The 20,073-nt window shown below is 38.7% G+C and overlaps 1 protein-coding gene across 4 annotated transcripts in view; it reads right to left on the bottom strand.

Moving 5' to 3' along the window:
• Positions 1-20,073, bottom strand: part of LRRC49 (leucine rich repeat containing 49) — a 161,883-nt gene that overhangs the window by 67,135 nt on the left and 74,675 nt on the right. For all 4 annotated transcript variants that reach the window (XM_055536862.1, XM_055536863.1, XM_055536864.1 and 1 more), the window contains one exon: positions 9,350-9,497. In XM_055536862.1, the coding sequence (XP_055392837.1) occupies positions 9,350-9,497 (148 nt within the window). The remainder of the gene's footprint in view (positions 1-9,349; positions 9,498-20,073) is intronic.

Here is a 20,073-nt window from a genome sequence, read left to right as displayed (position 1 = left end):
GCAAAAAGCCTCACAGCACCCCAGTACAGATTTCTCTGCAGGTTGGCCATTAACCCATTACTTTCTGTTCTGTAGGTATACCTGAATCACAAATCCACTTAACTATGTTGTCATACAATTTACTCAATGTGCTATCATAAAAGACTTCACTCAGAACTTCGCTTAGATACCAAAACACTGCTCTCTATAGTATTCGTCTGAGCAAGTCTACTTATGATATCTAAAACAGTACCCTAATTTTGTCTGGCACAGATTATTTTTAGTGAACTAATATTGCCTCCTTGTGATCAATTCCGTAAGCACTAACAAATCATCTAAATAATCCAATTTAGATTTCTTTCATAATCTACATTCAAGTTCATTGTCATAATTTGTCACAATATTTTTTCTATCCAAGACAAAAAGAGAGATTAGTTTATCTTACCTTTTAGCTACTCTACTATTCTACACTGCTTTCCAGATATAACTTCCAAAGGCCTAGCAACTTATTCACTACATTTATTCACAGCTCTAAATCAAAGATTGGCAAATTCTAGCCCACAGATCAAATGCAGCATGCCATCTGTTTCTGTAAATAAAGTTTTATTGGAACACAGCCATGCTCACTTTTATGTATTGTTCTTGCCTGCTTTTACTTTACAATGAGAGTTGAATAGCTTTCAACACAGACTGTATATCCCCCAAAGCCTAAAATATTTACTATGAGGCCCTTTAGGCTATGTGCTCAGTTGTGTCAGACTCTTTGTGGCCCCATGGACTGTAGCCCTCCAGGGCTCCTCTGTCCATGAAATTTTTCTGGGCAAGAATACTAGAGCGCGTTGCCCTTTCCTACTTCAGGCGATCTTCCTGACCTAGGAATTAAAACTGCATCTCTTAGTCTCCTGCATCGGCAGGCAGATTCTTTACCACTAGTGCCACCTGGGAAGCCCCATAACGACCTTTAGCCCCAATAGGTCTGGATTCAAACTTTTTATTCACCTATCCAAGGCTTTATTTTCACTTTATTAATATCTATTTCTTCTCTTTACTGACTAAAAGTCATTCTTCCTAACAAAGATAAGAAAAGCAAAATAGGAATAGAGGCCAGCAACTCACATTATCTTGAGATACCATATTATCTCTTGCCATTCCTCTAGATCAGACCCCCCCAGAAGCTCTTATCCTGACTAACCCTGCTTCTCATTTTATCACTCATCCTATCTTTCCCAATTTGTCCTCTGGGCTGCTACTCAGACAACCTATTCAATAGGCAAATCCAATTTAAATATCTTAAACTCTTCAAGAGTTTCCTACTATATTCAACACAAAAATCTAAACTCTTTCTTATGGCCTAAAACACCCTCTTCATGACTCAGGTCTTACTGGTCATGCATCCTTTTCCGGCTCCTCTTCTCGCCTATGAACACTCAGTGCTCAGCCATGTTGAACTGCTCTGAGTTACTACATCCTCACACACGCATTTTGCGTGCCTTCTGTCTCTCCAGAATACTTTCATACTGATATATTCTCCTTTGTGTCTGGCCCTCTTCAAGTCTCAAGTCAAGTATTTTCTCCTTTGGGATTTTTTTCTATTTCTCCAGTATACATAGGACAGCTTTGCTCTTTGATATCATGGTGCTGTGTGTGTGTGTGTGTGTGTGTGTGTATGTGTGTGTGTGTGTGTGTGTATGTAAACATACACATATCTATTTATCAATCAATTTTATCCAACTAGTTTGTCACTTTGCATTATAATCTGGCTACATGCCTGCCTCTTTACTTGACTGTAAGTAACTTGAGGCTGTTAATTGCAATTCTGATCTTGTCATCTCCAGAGTCTAATACACACCCTAGTGCAGAAACTCCAAGCTGCCTTAGACTGTCTTAGGAATTTTTCCATGGTACCACTAGGTCAGAAAAAATATGTTAAAGCTCTGTTTATTAAGTAGTTAGTAAACAACAAGATTCATGTTCTAGCAACTTAGTGAAAGTCGCTCAGTCACGTCCGACTCTTTGCAACCCCAATGGAGTACACAGTCCATGGGATTTTCCAGGTCAGAATACTGGGGTGGGTAGCCATTCCCTTCCTCCAGGGGATCTTCCCAACTCAGGGATCAAACCTAGGTCTCCCACATTGCAGGCAGATTCTTTATCAGCTGAGCCACCAGGGAATCATTTCAAAAATAATAATTTAAGTTAAATAAAAAATACCATTCTTGAATAACTATAATAACTTACTAATGAAATGTGTGTGTCTGTAAGGCATTACAGAACTTCTCAAATATAAGAATTAGATTGGATACTGTCACCCTCATTTCCTGCTCTACAGTGATTTTAGTATTTGTTTTTATCACAACGGTCACTGAAAGGTAGCTTTGCCAGGATATAATGCCATAGAGAGAAATACATTGTGACCTAATGTTGAGATGGTAAACTACCTTAAGCTAAGTTTTCTCAGGGTCTCACAGATATCAAATCTCATTGCCTTTTGCTTGAAAATTAAAAATACTCCACAACACCCCTGCGAGTTCACTGCAGTATCTTTGGAACACACTTTGGGAACCCAGAGCCACAGTACACACAAGTTCATGAGGTATCTATGTAATCCACTCCAGCTAGAAAACAGTAGTTATAGAACTGGCATCAATAAAATTTTCCAGCCAGATGGTAAATATTTTAGGGTCATAGGCTATATAGTTTCTTTAACAACTACTCAATTTTGCCAGTGTAGCCTTAAAGCAGATATAAATACATAAGTGAGTGGACATGATTGTGTTCTAATATAACTTTATTTACAAAAACAGGTGGCCCGCTCACGGGCTAGTGTTTGTCAATACTAGCCCAGGTTGAAAAATTTATAGAAAGTCTTTTACAAGGTATATTCTTTACAAATTAAAGTTACTAAAAAGGTATAAACAAAAGGTGAGACAAAATACCATGAGTCCATACTGATATGAATAAGTTAATAAACTGAAACTTTTATGAGGTACAGAATTACAAAAGTGTGATAGTATGATTTATTGTAAGAAATACATGTTTGATCTACATCCCAGTTTCTGGTTCACAGCTCCTCAAACCCTAGGAATTTCCTAAGTGTGTAGAGTGATAAAGGTGTCTATTGTTTCATTAATGAGATGACTTTTGGACCTCACCTAATGATGGAGGCTGGTTGCCAGGAAAACCAACCAGGCAATTAAGAAGGTTGGAACTTTCCATGGCACCCCCAGACCTCCAGGGAGAGAAGAGGAGCTGAAGGTTGAATCAATTGCCAATAGCCAATGATATAATCAATCATGACTATTTAATGAAGCCTCCATAAAAAATCCAAAGGGACAGGTTCACAGAGCATCGGGGTTGGTGAAGCCTGGACATCTGGGGAGAGTGGTATGCTCAGAAGCTCTTTGTCCCTTCCCACCAAGCCCTGTGCATCCCTTTCATCTGGCTGTTTCTGAGTTATATCATTTTACAATAAACCGGTGACCTAGTTAAGTACTGGGTTAGTCAAAAAGTTCGCTCAGGTTTTCCCATAAGTTGTTATGGAGAAACCCAAATAACCTTTTTGGCCAACCTAACAGTTTCTTCCAGTAGGTCAGAAGTACAGGTAATAACCTTGGCTTGTTACTGGCATCTGGCAGAGCAGGGAGGGTACACGTGCAGTTTTCCAGACTGAGCCCTCAACCTGTGGAATCTGATGCTATCTCCAGGTGGACAGTGTCCAAATTGAATTCTTGAACACTGAGCTGGTGTTCTGAGAATTTCTTACTGGAGGTGTGAGGAACCCTGCCCTCCACGTTGGAAATTGAATCTCAGAACACCAAAAGAAAAGGGAATGGGAATAATTTCACATGCAGAAGCCTCACAGACACCATCTTAAAGTAAACAACATCAATAAAGATATACATATAAATTACAGAACACTCAATAGGATACAATAAGAGAAATGCAAAATCACTTGTGTGATATTAGGCCAAAAAGCTATAACTATTAATTAATCATTAGGAAACATCGACTAAAACTTTAATTAAGGGTCATTCTATAAAATAACTGACCTGTAATCTTCATAAATGTCAGTCATGAAGTCAAGGAGAGACTAGGAAACTGTTCAGGAAATATGGTGGCAGTATACACCTGACAACAAAATGTGCCTCTATGCATTGGATAATTCCAAACTGGGTCATTCTGCCCCGCAGGACATTATTAATATGCTTGGTCAAGGGTGAATGTGGTGTGAGGATTAGATACTAGCAATCATTCAATGTTTATTTCTTGATGGTGTTGGTTATACTGTTTACATGAGAGAATGTCTTTGCTTGCAAGATATACCATGAAGTATTCAGAGCAGTTGGGGAATTGAGTTAGCAGCTTATTCTCAAATCGTTCAATAAAACAAAGTTCTTTGTACTGTACTTACAACTTTTCTGTAACTTTGAGATTATTTCCATTAAAAAATTTTGAATTTCTAAAATTAACAGTGGAGGAACAGATGCACAAGGATTGCTGCTCTATATTTAGCAGAAGAGCTGGCCCTCACCCATCCCAGGGGATTTTCCTCATCTCTTTACCAAGCAAGCACATTCTAGGGAATACAAGGACAATGATTATAGATAGTATTGTTTGTTCTCCCTTATTTCAGACATGAAAGTGAAAAGTGTTAATTGCTCAGTTGTGTCAGATTATTTGCGACCCCATGGACTGTAGCCCACCAGGCTCTCTTGTCCATGGAATTCTCCAGGCAAGAATACTGGAGTGGATAGCTCTTCCCTTCTCCAAGGGATCTTTCTGACCCAGGGATCAAACCCAGGTCTCCTGCATCGCAGGCAGATTCTTTACTGTCTGAGCCACCAGGGAAGCCCATTGATCCCTGGGTCCAGGAGAGCCCCTGGAGAAGGGAATGGCTACCCATTCTAGTATTCTTGCCTGGAAAATTCCATGGACAGAGAAGCCTGGCAGGTTACAGTCCATGGAGTCACAAAGAGTTGGACATGACTATGACTGAACAAATAATACAACTTTCCTTTTATTTAAGGCATGGAAATGGGTAAATTTTACTCAACCCAAAAGTCTTTACTGAATATTACTACATTCTCAGCATTGTATGAGATACAGAAGGAAAGAAAATAAACATGTATAGAACAACTCCATATATCAGGAAAGGAAGATGAAGAATGGCTTCTGCCCTTAAGGACCATATACATTAGCTGAGTAGACAAGACTGACATAAATTTACTATGAGAAACACACCATATAATTACTAATTTATATAAATGGGTTAGCTTCATTTCTCACCCTGTTCATTGCAACCTCAACAGGAAAAGAGTACTAAAGATCCTTAACTAAGAAAGACAAGAAGAGAAGAGCAAAAGTATGAGACAGAGTGGCCAGTATAGATCCAAACAAACTGAGAAGACAAAGAATCTTTTCTCCATGCTGGAACAAAGACAGAGGTAGAACCCTAGAAGATTCCTAGTATTTATGAATTCATCAACACTTTGCCTGTTAGCCACCTTGATGTCCATAATATTCAGTTCAGTTCAGTTCAGTCGCTCAGTCACGTCCGACTCTTTGCGACCCCATGAATCACGGCACGCCAGGCCTCCCTGTCCATCACCAACTCCCAGAGTTTACCCAAACTCATGTCCATCGAGTCAGTGATACCATCCAGCCATCTCATCCTCTGTCATCCCCTTCTCCTCCTGCCCCCAATCCCTCCCAGCATCAGGATGTTTTCCAATAAGTCAACTCTTCGCATGAGGTAGCCAAAGTACTGGAGATTCAGCTTCAGCATCAGTCCTTTCAAAGAACACCCAGGACTGATTTTCTTTAGAATGGATTGGTTGGATTTCCTTGCAGTCCAAGGGACTCTCAAGAGTTTTCTCCAACACCACAGTGCAAAAGCATCAGTTCTTCAGCAATCAGCCTCTTCACAGTCCAACTCTCACATCCATACATGACCACTGGAAAAACCATAGCCTTGACTAGATGGACCTTTGTTGGCAAAGTAATGTCTCTGCTTTTGAATATGCTATCTAGGTTGGTCATAACTTTCCTTCCAAGGAGTAAGCGTCTTTTAATTTCATGGCTGCAGTCACCATCTGCAGTGATTTTGGAGCCCAAAAAAATAAAGGTAGAAATGTGAATGGCACACACTGTGAAACCAGTGGACAGGCAATGAGTCAACTGGCAATTGAATAAACCTAAGTGATCACTCAGAATCCACATCAGGGAATTTGCTGGCTTTCCAGTGGTTAGGACTCTGTGCTTTCACTGCCGAAGGTACAAGTTCAGTCCCTGGCTGGGTAACTAAGAAACCAGCAGACACAAGCTATAGACCAAAAAAAAAAAAAAAAAAATCCACATAAAATTAGCACAGTCTAAAAGTAAGAAAACAGTGGAGGTTTAGGATATTTTTCTAGGTCATAGATTATCAAACTGAGATCATTAACAGATATTTTCTGTTCCAATAAATTTGGGATGCAACAAAACAAATTCAGGCAAGTTTCTTTATTACAGAACTTCCTAGAGGCTAAAGTATGCTTATGTGCATTGTAAACCTAAAAGGAGGAGCACTATAAGCAGCTTTTCACTTAGCTCAGGAGCCATATCAAAACTTGTACTGTGAATGAAACTAGAACACTTTCTAATACCATACACAAAAATAAACTCAAAATGGATTAAAGATCTAAACGTAAGACCAGAAACTATAAAACTCCTAGAGGAGAACATAGGCAAAACACTCTCTGACATACATCACAGCAGGATCCTCTATGACCCACCTCCCAGAATATTGGAAATAAAAGCAAAAATAAACAAATGGGACCTAATTAACCTTAAAAGCTTCTGCACATCAAAGGAAACTATTAGCAAGGTGAAAAGACAGCCTTCAGAATGGGAGAAGATAATAGCAAATGAAGCAACTGACAAACAACTAACCTCGAGAATATACAAGCAACTCCTACAGCTCAACTCCAGAAAAATAAATGACCCAATCAAAAAATGGGCCAAAGAACTAAATAGACATTTCTCCAAAGAAGACATACAGATGGCTAACAAACACATGAAAAGATGCTCAACATCACTCCTTATCAGAGAAATGCAAATCAAAACCACTATGAGGTACCATTTCACACCAGTCAGAATGGCTGTGATCCAAAAGTCTACAAGCAATAAATGCTGGAGAGGGTGTGGAGAAAAGGGAACCCTCTTACACTGTTGGTGGGAATGCAAACTAGTACAGCCACTATGGAGAACAGTGTGGAGATTCCTTAAAAAACTGGAAATAGAACTGCCTTATGATCCAGCAATCCCACTGCTGGGCATACACACTGAGGAAACCAGAAGGGAAAGAGACACGTGTACCCCAGTGTTCATCGCAGCACTGTTTATAATAGCCAGGACATGGAAGCAACCTAGATGTCCATCAGCAGATGAATGGATAAGAAAGCAGTGGTACATATACACAATGGAGTATTACTCAGCCATTAAAAAGAATACATTTGAATCAGTTCTAATGAGGTGGATGAAACTGCAGCCTATTATACAGAGTGAAGTAAGCCAGAAAGAAAAACACCAATACAGTATACTAACGCATATATATGGAATTTAGAAAGATGGTAACAATAACCCTGTGTGCGAGACAGCAAAAGAGACACTGATGTATAGAACAGTCTTATGGGCTCTGGGGGAGAGGGAGAGGGTGGGAAGATTTGGGAGAATGGCATTGAAACATGTAAAATATCATGTATGAAACGAGTTGCCAGTCCAGGTTCAATGCACGATACTGGATGCTTGGGGCTGGTGCACTGGGACGACCCAGAGGGATGGAATGGGGAGGGAGGAGGGAGGAGGGTTCAGGATGGGGAACACATGTATACCTGTGGCGGATTCATTTTGATATTTGGCAAATCTAATACAGTTATGTAAAGTTTAAAAATAAAATAAAATTTTAAAAAAAAAAAAAAAAAAACTTGTACTGTGAACAATGTCTACCATGGAGACAGAATGAATGAAAAAGGAGATACTTTGAGAAATATAGCATCAAAAGGAATAACAATAATAGCTGCAGATATGCAGATGACACCACCCTTATGGCAGAAAGTGAAGAGGAACTAAAAGCCTGTTGATGAAAGTGAAAGTGGAGAGTGAAAAAGTTGGCTTAAAGCTCAACATTCAGAAAACGAAGATCATGGCATCTAGCCCCACCACTTCATGGCAAATAGATGGGGAAACAGTGGAAACAGTGTCAGACTTTATTTTTCTGGGCTCCAAAATCACTGCAGATGGTGACTGCAGCCATGAAATTAAAAGACGCTTACTCCTTGCAAGGAAAGTTATAACCAACCTACATAGCATACTCAAAAGCAGAGACATTACTTTGCCAACAAAGGTCCGTCTAGTCAAGGCTATGGTTTTTCCTGTGGTCATGTATGGATGTGAGAGTTGGACTGTGAAGAAGGCTGAACGCTGAAGAATTGATACTTTTGAACTGTGGTGTTGGAGAAAAGTCTTGAGAGTCCCTTGGACTGCAAGGAGATCCAACCAGTCCATTCTGAAGGAGATCAGCCCTGGGATTTCTTTGGAAGGAATGATGCTAAAGCTGAAACTCCAGTACTTTGGCCACCTTATGCGAAGAGTTGACTCATTGGAAAAGACTCTGATGCTGGGAGGGATTGGGGGCAGGAGGAGAAGGGAATGACAGAGGATGAGATGGCTGGATGGCACCACTGACTCGATGGACGTGAGTCTGAGTGAACTCCGGGAGTTGGTGATGGACAGGGAGGCCTGGCGTGCTGCGATTCGTGGGGTCACAAAGAGTCGGACACGACTGAGCGACTGAACTGAACTGAATTGATTATGTTTCCTGGAAGATTCACACTGTTCTAAGGTTTAGTACTTAATATTATCTTGACAAGAATCATATGACATACTTATGATCCCCATTTTACTTTGAGGAAAATTAGATAGAAAGGTTAAGTAAATTGTCAAAGGTCAAACAACTAGAAAGTGATCAATCCAGGATTCAGATTCAAGCAGTCTGGCTCCAGCACCCATCTTAGCCATTACACTATGTAACTTACCAATGAAATCCTTACTCATCTATTCCAAAGTAAACGGTTAGTTGGATATTAAGCAAGAATGAAAAACAAGCATGATGATTAATTTAAACAGAAAACTAGGAACTTAATGCAGTGAAATTGGGAATATGGATAGGAGGTAAAAAAGAAAGTTTCTCATTATAATTATGAAGTATATAGTCATGATAATCCATATATTGTTAAAAATCAGCATTTTAAGCAAAGAATATGCACTCTATATTCCCAGCTCATGCTAAGTAAACCAATATGGTGAGCACTTGAGAAGGGTTCTCACTCACTGTGATTCTCTTCATGTCTAGCTGGCGCAGCTGCATCATATTCTGAAGAATTGTGTGCTTGTACCATGACTCTTGAGCTATGGGATTGCCATCAAAGGTGATGTCTGAGAGAGAAGTGGAATCAGCGAGGCAGCAAACACTCTCAAAACTGGAGGAGAGACAGAAACCAGTGGATTACTGCGAGCCCTTCAAATAACACTTCGTTTTGTTTAACATACATTATTTTTTAGAACACCTTCAGATTTACAGAAAAACTGAGAAGACAGTTCAGAGTTCCCATATGCTCCAGACCAAGTTTCCTCTATTATTAACATCATGGATTAGTATATTTTTTAACGATTAATGAACAAATATTGATATATTCTTACTAACTCAATATTTTATCCAGAGTTCTTTAGTTTTATCTAATGCCCTGTTTCAATTCCAGGACCCCATCCAAGATACCAAATGGCATTTAGTTGTCAGGTCTCCTTAGGCTCCTCTTGGCTGTGACATTTTTGATAACCTTGACAGTTTTGAGGAGCACTGATCTGTTATTCTGTAGACTGACCCTGTATTGGAATTTATCTGATTTTTTTCATGATTAGGATTACAGTAAAGTAAAGTAAAAAGTCGCTCAGTCGTGTCCAACTCTTTGCGACCCCGGGGACTATAGCCTACCAGGCTCCTCCGTCCATGGGATTACAGTACATGCTATTAATTAATATGACACCATTGTTGAAAGTTGACCTTGATCACCTGACTGAAGCAGAGTTTGTTAGGCTCCTCCAATGTAAAGTTACTCTTCTCTCCCCTTCTTTCCACCCTGAATTCTTTGGGGGGAAGTCGTTATGTGCAGCCCATTCTGAGGGAGTGGAAGTTCAATTTCCTCTCACTGAGGACATAGTATCTACGTAAATTAATTGGAATTCTTCTTCCAAGGAAGGTGGTCTTTTTCTTGTTTATTTATTTATATTGGGTTTCTATTCATGGACATTTCATTTCATTCTTTGGGTTATAATCCAGTACATCTTTATTTATTTTTTATTGTTCAAATTGTTCCAGCTTTGGCTGTTGGATGCTCTCTCAGTTGGCTCCTATGTCCCTTTGACATATCCCTACTAACATGGATTTTTTTTGTTTTTCTAAGCACTTCCTTACTTTCCAGCATTATAAGATTCTCTATTGTATATTTCCTACTCCAGTCTTAGAATCAGCCATTTCTTCAAGAAGCCATGGTTTCCTTTATTGGGAAATGGCATTAGAAACAAAGATCTGGTGGCAAGGTGTACTATTTGCTACTGTCATTTCTTTTAGGCCCTCTGATGACAGAGCAAGGAAATATATGCATGTATACCAACCTGTGTGTATATGTATATTTTTTCTCTAACCATCTGTGTCTATATTAAGCTAAACATGAGTTCAAACTGATGTTTCCAACTCTATCACCAAAAGGATCATTGTAACCTCTCCCCTTACTTATCTGTAAATTCCTACTCCAACCAGGAGAAATCTGGCTTTCACCATCTCTCATCCATTTAGCTAATTATTAATTCCAGAATATATGTATAGTGGTATGAGAATTTTCAATTTGTTGTACCCCCTTGGGAAATCACTTTATTAACAAAAGCATAATGATAATGTGTAATTCCTTTTGCATCTAGTCTTATAGACTCATTTCCAAAGTTACTTAGGTTAGCACCTTCCCCTCCCACTCTTCCTGACTCACACCTTCAAGAAGGTTGTTCCATACAATTGAAATGTGGTTACATTCTCTTGTTATAGTCTATATTCATTTCTTCCTGGAATTCTCCAATCTCCTAAATTTTTTTTTAATATGCATACATTAAGGTTAACTATGCTGTAAAGTTCTGTGAATTTCGACAAACACATAATGTCATGCATCCACCAAGAAACTATCATGGACCTAAACAATTCCCCATTTAACCATCCTCCTTTCTCCCTGAATGTCTAGCAACCACTATCTTTTTACAGTCTATATAGTTTTGCCTTTCCAGAATTTCATATAGTTGGAACTATATAGTTTACAGCCTTTTCAGACAGACTTCTTTCACTTAGCAGTATGCAATTAAGGTTCATCCATACCTTTTTGTACCCCAACCAGTAACACTGAAGAAGCTGAATTTGAACGGTTCTATGAAGACCTACAAGACCTTTTAGAACTAACACCCAAAAAAGATGTCCTTTTCATTATAGGGGACTGGAATGCAAAAGTAGGAAGTCAAGAAACACCTGGAGTAACAGGCAAATTTGGCCTTGGAATACGGAATGAAGCAGGGCAAAGATTAATAGAGTTTTGCCAAGAAAATGCACTGGTCATAGCAAACACCCTCTTCCAACAACCACATGGACATCACCAGATGGTCAACACTGAAATCAGATTGATTATATTCTTTGCAGCCAAAGATGGAGAAGCTCTATACAGTCAACAAAACAAGACCAGGAGTTGACTGTGGCTCAGATCATGAACTCCTTATTGCCAAATTCAGACTGAAATTGAAGAAAGTAGGGAAAACCACTAGGCCATTCAGGTATGACCTAATCCCTTATGATTATACAGTGGAAGTGAGAAATAGATTTAAGGGACTAGATCTGATAGACAGAGTGCCTGATGAACTGTGGTCTGAGGTTCCTGACATTGTACAGGAGACAGGGATCAAGACCATTCCAATGGAAAAGAAATGCAAAAAAGCAAAATGGCTGTCTGGGGAGGCCTTACAAAAAGCTGTGAAAGAAGAGAAGCTAAAAGCAAAGGAGAAAAGGAAAGATATAAGCATCTGAATGCAGAGTTCCAAAGAATAGCAAGAAGAGATAAGAAAGCCTCAGTAATCAATGCAAAGAAATAGAGGAAAACAACAGAATGGGAAAGACTAGAGATCTCTTCAAGAAATTTAGAGATACCAAAGGAACATTTCATGCAAAGATGGGCTCAATAAAGGACAGAAATGGTAAGCACCTAACAGAAGCAGAAGATATTAAGAAGAGGTGGCAAGAATACACAGAAGAACTGTACAAAAAAGATCTTCACGACCCAGATAATCACGATGGTGTGATCACTGACCTAGAGCCAGACATCCTGGAATGTGAAGTTAAGTGGGCCTTAGGAAGCATCACTATGAATAAAGCTAGTGGAGGTGATGGAATTCCAATTAAGCTATTTCAAATCCTGAAAGATGATGCTGTGAAAGTGCTGCACTCAATATGCCAGCAAATTTGGAACACTCAGCAGTGACCACAGGACTGGAAAAGGTCAGTTTTCATGCCAATCCCAAAGAAAGGCAATGCCAAAGAATGCTCAAACTACCGCACAATTGCACTCATCTCATATGCTAGTAAAGTAATGCTCAAAATTCTCCAAGCCAGGCTTCAGCAATACGTAAACCGTGAACTTCCTGATGTTCAAGCTGGTTTTAGAAAAGGCAGAGGAACCAGAGACCAAATTGCCAACATCTGCTGGATCATGGAAAAAGCAAGAGAGTGCCAGAAAAACATCTATTTCTGCTTTATTGACTATGCCAAAGCCTTTGACTGTGTGGATCACAATAAACTGTGGAAAATTCTGAAAGAGATGGGAATACCAGACCACCTGACCTGCCTCTTGAGAAATCTGTATGCAGGTCAGGAAGCAACAGTTAGAACTGGACATGGAACAACAGAATGGTTCCAAATAGGAAAAGGAGCACGTCAAGGCTGTCTATTGTCACCCTGTTTATTTAACTTCTATGCAGAGTACATCATGAGAAACTCTGGGCTGGAAGAAGCACAAGCTGGAATCAAGATTGCCGGGAGAAATATCAATAACCTCAGATATGCAGATGACACCACCCTTATGGCAGAAGGTGAAGAGGAACTCAAAAGCCTCTTGATGAAAGTGAAAGTGGACAGTGAAAAAGTTGGCTTAAAGCTCAACATTCAGAAAACGAAGATCATGGCATCCAGTCCCATCACTTCATGGGAAATAGATGGGGAAACAGTGGAAACAGTGTCAGACTTTATTCTTTCGGGCTCCAAAATCACTGCAGATGGTGACTGCAGCCATGAAATTAAAAGATGCTTACTCCTTGGAAGGAAAGTTATGACCAACCTAGATAGCATATTCAAAAGCAGAGACATTACTTTGCCAACAAAGGTTCGTCTAGTCAAGGCTATGGTTTTTCCTGTGGTCATGTATGGATGTGAGAATTGGACTGTGAAGAAAGCTGAGCATCGAAGCATTGATGCTTTTGCACTGTGGTGTTGGAGAAGACTCTTGAGAGTCCCTTGGACTGCAAGGAGATCCAACCAGTCCATTCTGAAGAGATCAGCCCTGGGATTTCTTTGGAAGGAATGATGCTAAAGCTGAAACTCCAGTACTTTGGCCACCTCATGCGAAGAGTTGACTCACTGGAAAAGACTCTGATGCTGTGAGGGATTGGGGGCAGGAGGAGAAGGGGATGACAGAGGATGAGATGGCTGGATGGCATCACTGACCCAATGGATGTGAGTCTGAGTGAACTCCAGGAGTTGGTGATCGACAGGGAGGCCTGGCGTGCTGTGATTCATGGGGTCGCAAAGAGTCGGACACGACTGAGCAACTGAACTGAACTGAACTGAACTGATACCTTGTTGTGGCTTCATAGCTTCTTTTAAAAAAAAAAACACTCAGTAATCATATTCCATTTTTTGGCTGTATCACAGTTTGTTTGTCCATTCAATCTATTGAAGACATCTTGGTAACTTCCAGTTTTCAGCGATTATGAATAAAGCGGCTATAAATATTCATCTTCAGGTTTTTGTGTGAACATAAATATTCATCTCAATTGGGTAAATATTCAACAGTGCAGTTGCTGGATTGTACAGTAAAACTATGTTAGCTTTGTAAGAAACTGCCAAATTGTTTTCCAAAGTAGCTGTACCATCTTGAATTCCTATTGACTCTCTAGTCTTATCAGCATTTCATAAGTGTCAGTTTTTTCTTAATTTTTTCATTCTAATAGGTGTTCCGTGGTCTCACAGTTTTAACATGCAACTCCCAAAGGACAAAGATGTTGGCATTTTTTTCATATGCATATTTGCTATCTGTATATCTTCCCTGCATTTTCAGTTCTTGGGTAGATTTGTAATCGTTTCCTTATTGCTGAGTTTTAAGAATTCTTTTTCTTATATCATGAATATGTCTTTTATCAGAATGTTTTGAAATATTTCTCCCAGTCTGACTTCTTTTCATTTTCTTAACTGTGTCTTTCACATGGCATAACTTTTTAATTTTAATATGTCCAACTTATCAATTTCCTTTTCCATGGATCATAATTTTGGTGTTGTATCTGAAAACCTACCAAACCCAGGGGTGCCTAGATTTTCCTCTTGAGTTTTCTTTTAGAAGTTCAATAGTTTTGTGTCTTATATTTAGGTATAATCCACTTTGAGTTAATTTTGCAATAGGTATAAGGTCTACATCTAGATTCATTTTTAGATGAATACTCTATTGTCACAGTGCCATTTATTGAAAGGACTATTCCTTCTCCATTGAATTGCCTGTGCTCCTTTGTCAAAGATCACTTGACTATATTTGTGTGGGTATATTTTTGGACCTTCTATTCTTCTTTCACCAATACTGTGCTGCCTGTATTATACTGTATCTTTATAGTAAGTCTTGAAATAGGACAGTATCAGTCCTCTGACTCTGTTCTTTTTCAGCATCATGTTGCTGTTCTAGGTCTTAGCTTTTCCATATAATCTTTAGAATCCATTTGTCAATATCTGCTTGCTGATATTGTAATCAGGACTTTCATTTTTTTATTAAGTTATAGGTGACATACAATATTGTATTAACTTCAGGTATGCACATGATTCAATATTTGTATATATTGCAAAATGGTCACCATTATTAACTAGTGTTAACATCCATCACCATACATAGTTACAGAATATTTTTTTCTTGTGATGAGAACTTTTAAGATCTATTCTCTTGGCAATCTTCAAATATGCAATACAATATCATTAACTATAGCCGACATGCTGTATGTTACCTCCCCATGATGTATTTATTTTATAACTGGAAGTTTGCACCTTTTGACCCGCTCTTTACCCATTTCACCAACACCTCACCCCTTGCCTCTGGCAACCACCAATCTGTTTTTTATATGAGCTTAATGTTTTATTTTTCAGATTCCACATATAAGTGAGATCATATTTGCCTTTCTGACTTATTTCATAGGTCTCAAGGTCCATCCACACAGTTGCAAATGGCAAAATCTCATCCTTTCTTATGACTGAATAACACTCATTGTGCACGTGTGTGTATCATATTCTCTTTATCCATTTAACCATAAATGGACACTTAGGTTGTTTCCATATCTTGGCTACTGTAAATAATGCTGCAGTGAACACTGGAGTGCTTATATATTTTCAAGTTAATATTTTCATTTTCTTCAGATAAATATCCAGAAGATTTGCTGGATTACATGGTAGTTTTATTCTGAATTTTTTAAGGACTCATTTTTTAAAAGAAGCAAATAATCACTTTTCTAAATAATACCTCAAAGTAGACTGATAAATTTCAATTATATTAGAGTCACTGTCTTTAATGACTAAATAACTAATATAAGTGAAAGTCACTCATTCGCACCTGACTCTGTGACTGCATGGAGTGTAGCCTCCCAGGCTCCTCTGTACATGGAATTCTCCAGGCAGGAATACTGGAGTGGGTAGCCGTTTCCTTCTCCAGGGGATCTTCCCAACCCAGGGATCAAACCCAGGTCTCCTGCATTGCAGGCAGATTCTTTACCATCTGAGCCAACACAGAAGCCGATAAACAGGCCTAAAAGCACTTTAGGACTACTTTACTTATTAGGAACTATATTAAATACCCTTCTGTATTAAGAAAAGCTGCTGATGCTGCTGCTGCTAAGTTGCTTCAGGCATGTCCGACTCTGTGCGACCCCATAGACAGCAGCCCACCAGGCTTCCCGTCCCTGGGATTCTCCAGGCAAGAACACTGGAGTGGGTTGCCATTTCCTTCTCCAATGCATGAAAGTGAAAAGTCAAAGTGAAGTCGCTCAGTCGTGTCCGACTCTTAGCAACCTCATGGACTGCAGCCTACCAGGCTCCTCCGTCCATGGGATTTTCCAGGCAAGAGTACTGGAGTGGGGTGCCATAGAGGATTAGAATATTAATGGTATAGAAAATAACCTATATGCCTAGCAATTAAGGTGAGATAAAATCTATAACAAAAATAAAATTATTATATTACTTATTGCCATATTTAAATATTTCTTCTATATTTTCCTCCTATTCAAGGTAGAGATACTCTATCAATATTTTACCTCAGAGCTTATCTTTACCAGTCTAAAAGGTAAATTTCATAATTCATAAACACATTTAGTTTTTCAAGACATGGTTAGAGAATTAGGGAAGATACTTTTTAAAAGGCTAGTATATGCAAATGAATATGAGTGTTCTGAATTTAGACATAATAATCACTTTGAATATAAGTAAACTTGAATAAACATTGCAATTTTTCCTACCTAGCATTGATAAATTTTTTTCATCAATATAAAATATCTCGTAACAGTTTATAGTGTTTGAAATGAATGTTGAAAGATGCTTCTCTCCTTCCCCTTGTAGCTTTTAACATACAGCTAGAGTCAAATAAAATGCTTTGAGTAACTTTAAAACTGAAACACAAGGCAAACTTATTTCTTTCACATTGTTAAGTAAACTAAGTCATCACCTTCCCTTCACAAATCTGAATTCTCCATGTATATTTCACAACTTATTAAGTCATCAAGTCAGTTACCACTGTGAACCAGTCCCTTACTTAGAAACTGATGGCTGAGTTTAGTTTTTTAAGGAACCTCCATACTGTTATGGACTCTACAAAAGTGGTACTAATGAACCTATTTTCATGGCAGGAATAGAGGTATAGCTGTAGAGAACAGACTTGCAGGGGGAGGTGAGGTGGGATGAATTCAAAGAACAGCATTAACACATATACACTATCATGTGTAAAACAGACAGACAGCGGGAAGCTGCTGTATGGCACCGGGAGCTCGGCTCAGTGCTCTGTGATGACCTAGAGGGGTGGGCTGGGGGCTGTGGGAGGGAGGCTTAAGACATAGGGGGTATACATATACATATGGCTGATTCACCACTATACAGCAGAAACTGATACAATATTGTAAAGCAATTATATTCCAATAAAGAAAATTGATGACTGTGAAGGGTCATCAAGGGATTTGAAGCAAAGGAGGGGGGCTAATATGACTAGAATAATCTTAACTTAGTAACATTAGAGAAGGCATAAAGAAAAAAGTTAAAAAGTGAAAAACCAGTTACAAAGTAGATTGCAGTAAGTAATAGAGGTGAAAAAAGTAAGGGTCAAACATATCATATTAAGGCAGTAGCTATGAGAATAAAAAGGCAGGAATAGGTTCCATAGAACAGTCTTATGGACTCTGTGGGAGAGGGAGAGGGTGGGAAGATTTGGGAGAATGGCATTGAAACATGTAAAATATCATGTACGAAACGAGTTGCCAGTCCAGGTTCAATGCACGATACTGGATGCTTGGGGCTGGTGCACTGGGATGACCCAGAGGGATGGTATGGGGAGGGAGGAGGGAGGGGGGTTCAGGATGGGGAACACATGTATACCTGTAGCGGATTCATTTTGATATTTGGCAAAACTAATACAATTTTGTAAAGTTTAAAAATAAAATAAAAAAATAAAAAAGTAAAAAAAAAAAAGAAATTCAGAATGAAGTATGAACAGAAATGAATACTTATTTGAATGTGAGGAAAAGAGGAATCTAGAATAACATTCAGGTTAACATTCTCTCTTGGGTTAATGATTGAGGTAGTGGTTATAAGGATGTGCACCTTGTCAAGATTCATGGAACATTACACTTAAAGTGGGTGTATTTATGACATGTAGATTACATCTCAACACATTGATTTACGAAGAAACTTACAGTATTAAAAAGCTATGTCTGACAGATGACCTGTCCTCTCTCGTCTCTCCTTTATCAGGAACACTAAGCTACACTGGGGGTCAGTGGCTGTTAGGATGTATTTCATAAAGACGTTCATTAAGTTTTCCTCCAACTGCCACAGGATGGGATAACTTATTTCAACATTAAGATACTAATTAATGAGTGACAGAGCTAGTCTATGCTGAAGAGCAATTTTTTTTTTCCAAAGGCCTAGCATATCTGAAAAGAATTAAACTCTAAGTTCTGACCTGATAAGACTGCGGTGACTTGATATCTGTCACTAATTAGGGAGATGCACTGAAAAGTAGAAATAATACATCCAGAAGCACAGAAAAACTGGAAAATTTCACTCACTGTAGGTATATTCTAAATGTATTGTTACTTACTATTTATTTTCAAGCTGGGCTGCAGAGAGTCCATGATTTATTCCTTATTGCAGGTATAATTTTAAATTAAAATGATTATAACTGCTCCTAGCTCTACCTCTCAAGTATTCCCCTGGAGAATGAAATTAGTCTAATAATTTCTAATAAGTGTTGTTAAACACAAAGCTTGATTGAAGGCAAAAGGAGAAGGGGGCAGCAGAGGATAAGATGGTTAGACAGCATGACTAGCACAGTGGACATGAATTTATGCAAACTCCAGAAGACAGTGGAGGACAGAAGAGCTTGGTGTGTTACAGTCCATGGAGTAGCAAAGAGTTGGACATGACTGACTGATGGAATGACAACAACACACAAAACTGAATAACAAAACAAAACACAAAACAAAGCAATATCTTCAGTGAAATCTAATACTATAAGGCATGTTAGTGAAAATAGGGGAAAAACAGTATGCTCAGTAAATGCCATCATGAAGCACTTCAGAGATCTAGAAGACCTACTGATGCCCATCTGGCTTATGTCTATAATTCAAGCACAACCGAAAAGAGGCACCAGGAATGGGAAAATCATTGCAATCCTTAGCAGGTACTTTCCTGGCAATCCTTCCCAGATCAGCAGCTAGTATTGACACCCAGAATGAAGTCTTTATGCTTTGAATAATTTTATTAAAGTAAAAATAGATTCATATTTGATCCAGAAGATTCCTCACAAAATTTCATTTCCATCTGCAAGGCATTTGACCAATAAACATGCCAAACATTCCTAGAAACACACTGACAAAGGGCACATGATTTTAAAGACATTCTCTAATCAAATAAAACAAGACTCCTTAAGTACAAACACAGGCTAATGAAGAGCTATATCCTACCTAGCCAAAGAAAGTATGAATCAGATTGTTAAAAAACAAAAACACTTGGAAAAATAACAGTAAGTATAGTGGAGTAGTACTGGCTTTTAAGAACAGTCTCTCCTTTTTTAAGAACACTCAGCTGCTTGTCTCTTCAAAGTACCAAGAGTGGAAAAGTTTTGGTCCAAAGGCTGACATTTAACTCATAGTTTGACTTTAATCTTTTTCCAGATTACTCATACATTTGTTCTTCCCCTAGCAGTCTCCTCCCAATGCCACATCTGCTTCCTATCTGCTAAAATACCTATAGAGGAACAATCTGTCCCCACTGACCAAAACTTACATCTCAAAAGGAAAATAAACTATTTCAGCCCATTTTATGCTTGCTTAATAAAATAGAGAAAAAACAAAATTTCCATATATGCATGTATACAACATAGTAAGAATTCCTCAATGCCAGTCAAATTTCTCTAATTAGAAAGTTCTCTCCCAAAAGTAAGATAGGTTTCACTCTTTCATACCAAT

Source organism: Bubalus kerabau, chromosome 10 (assembly GCF_029407905.1).
Source record: "Bubalus kerabau isolate K-KA32 ecotype Philippines breed swamp buffalo chromosome 10, PCC_UOA_SB_1v2, whole genome shotgun sequence".
NCBI lineage: Eukaryota > Metazoa > Chordata > Mammalia > Artiodactyla > Bovidae > Bubalus > Bubalus kerabau.
This window is presented reverse-complemented; position numbering and strand designations above follow the sequence as displayed.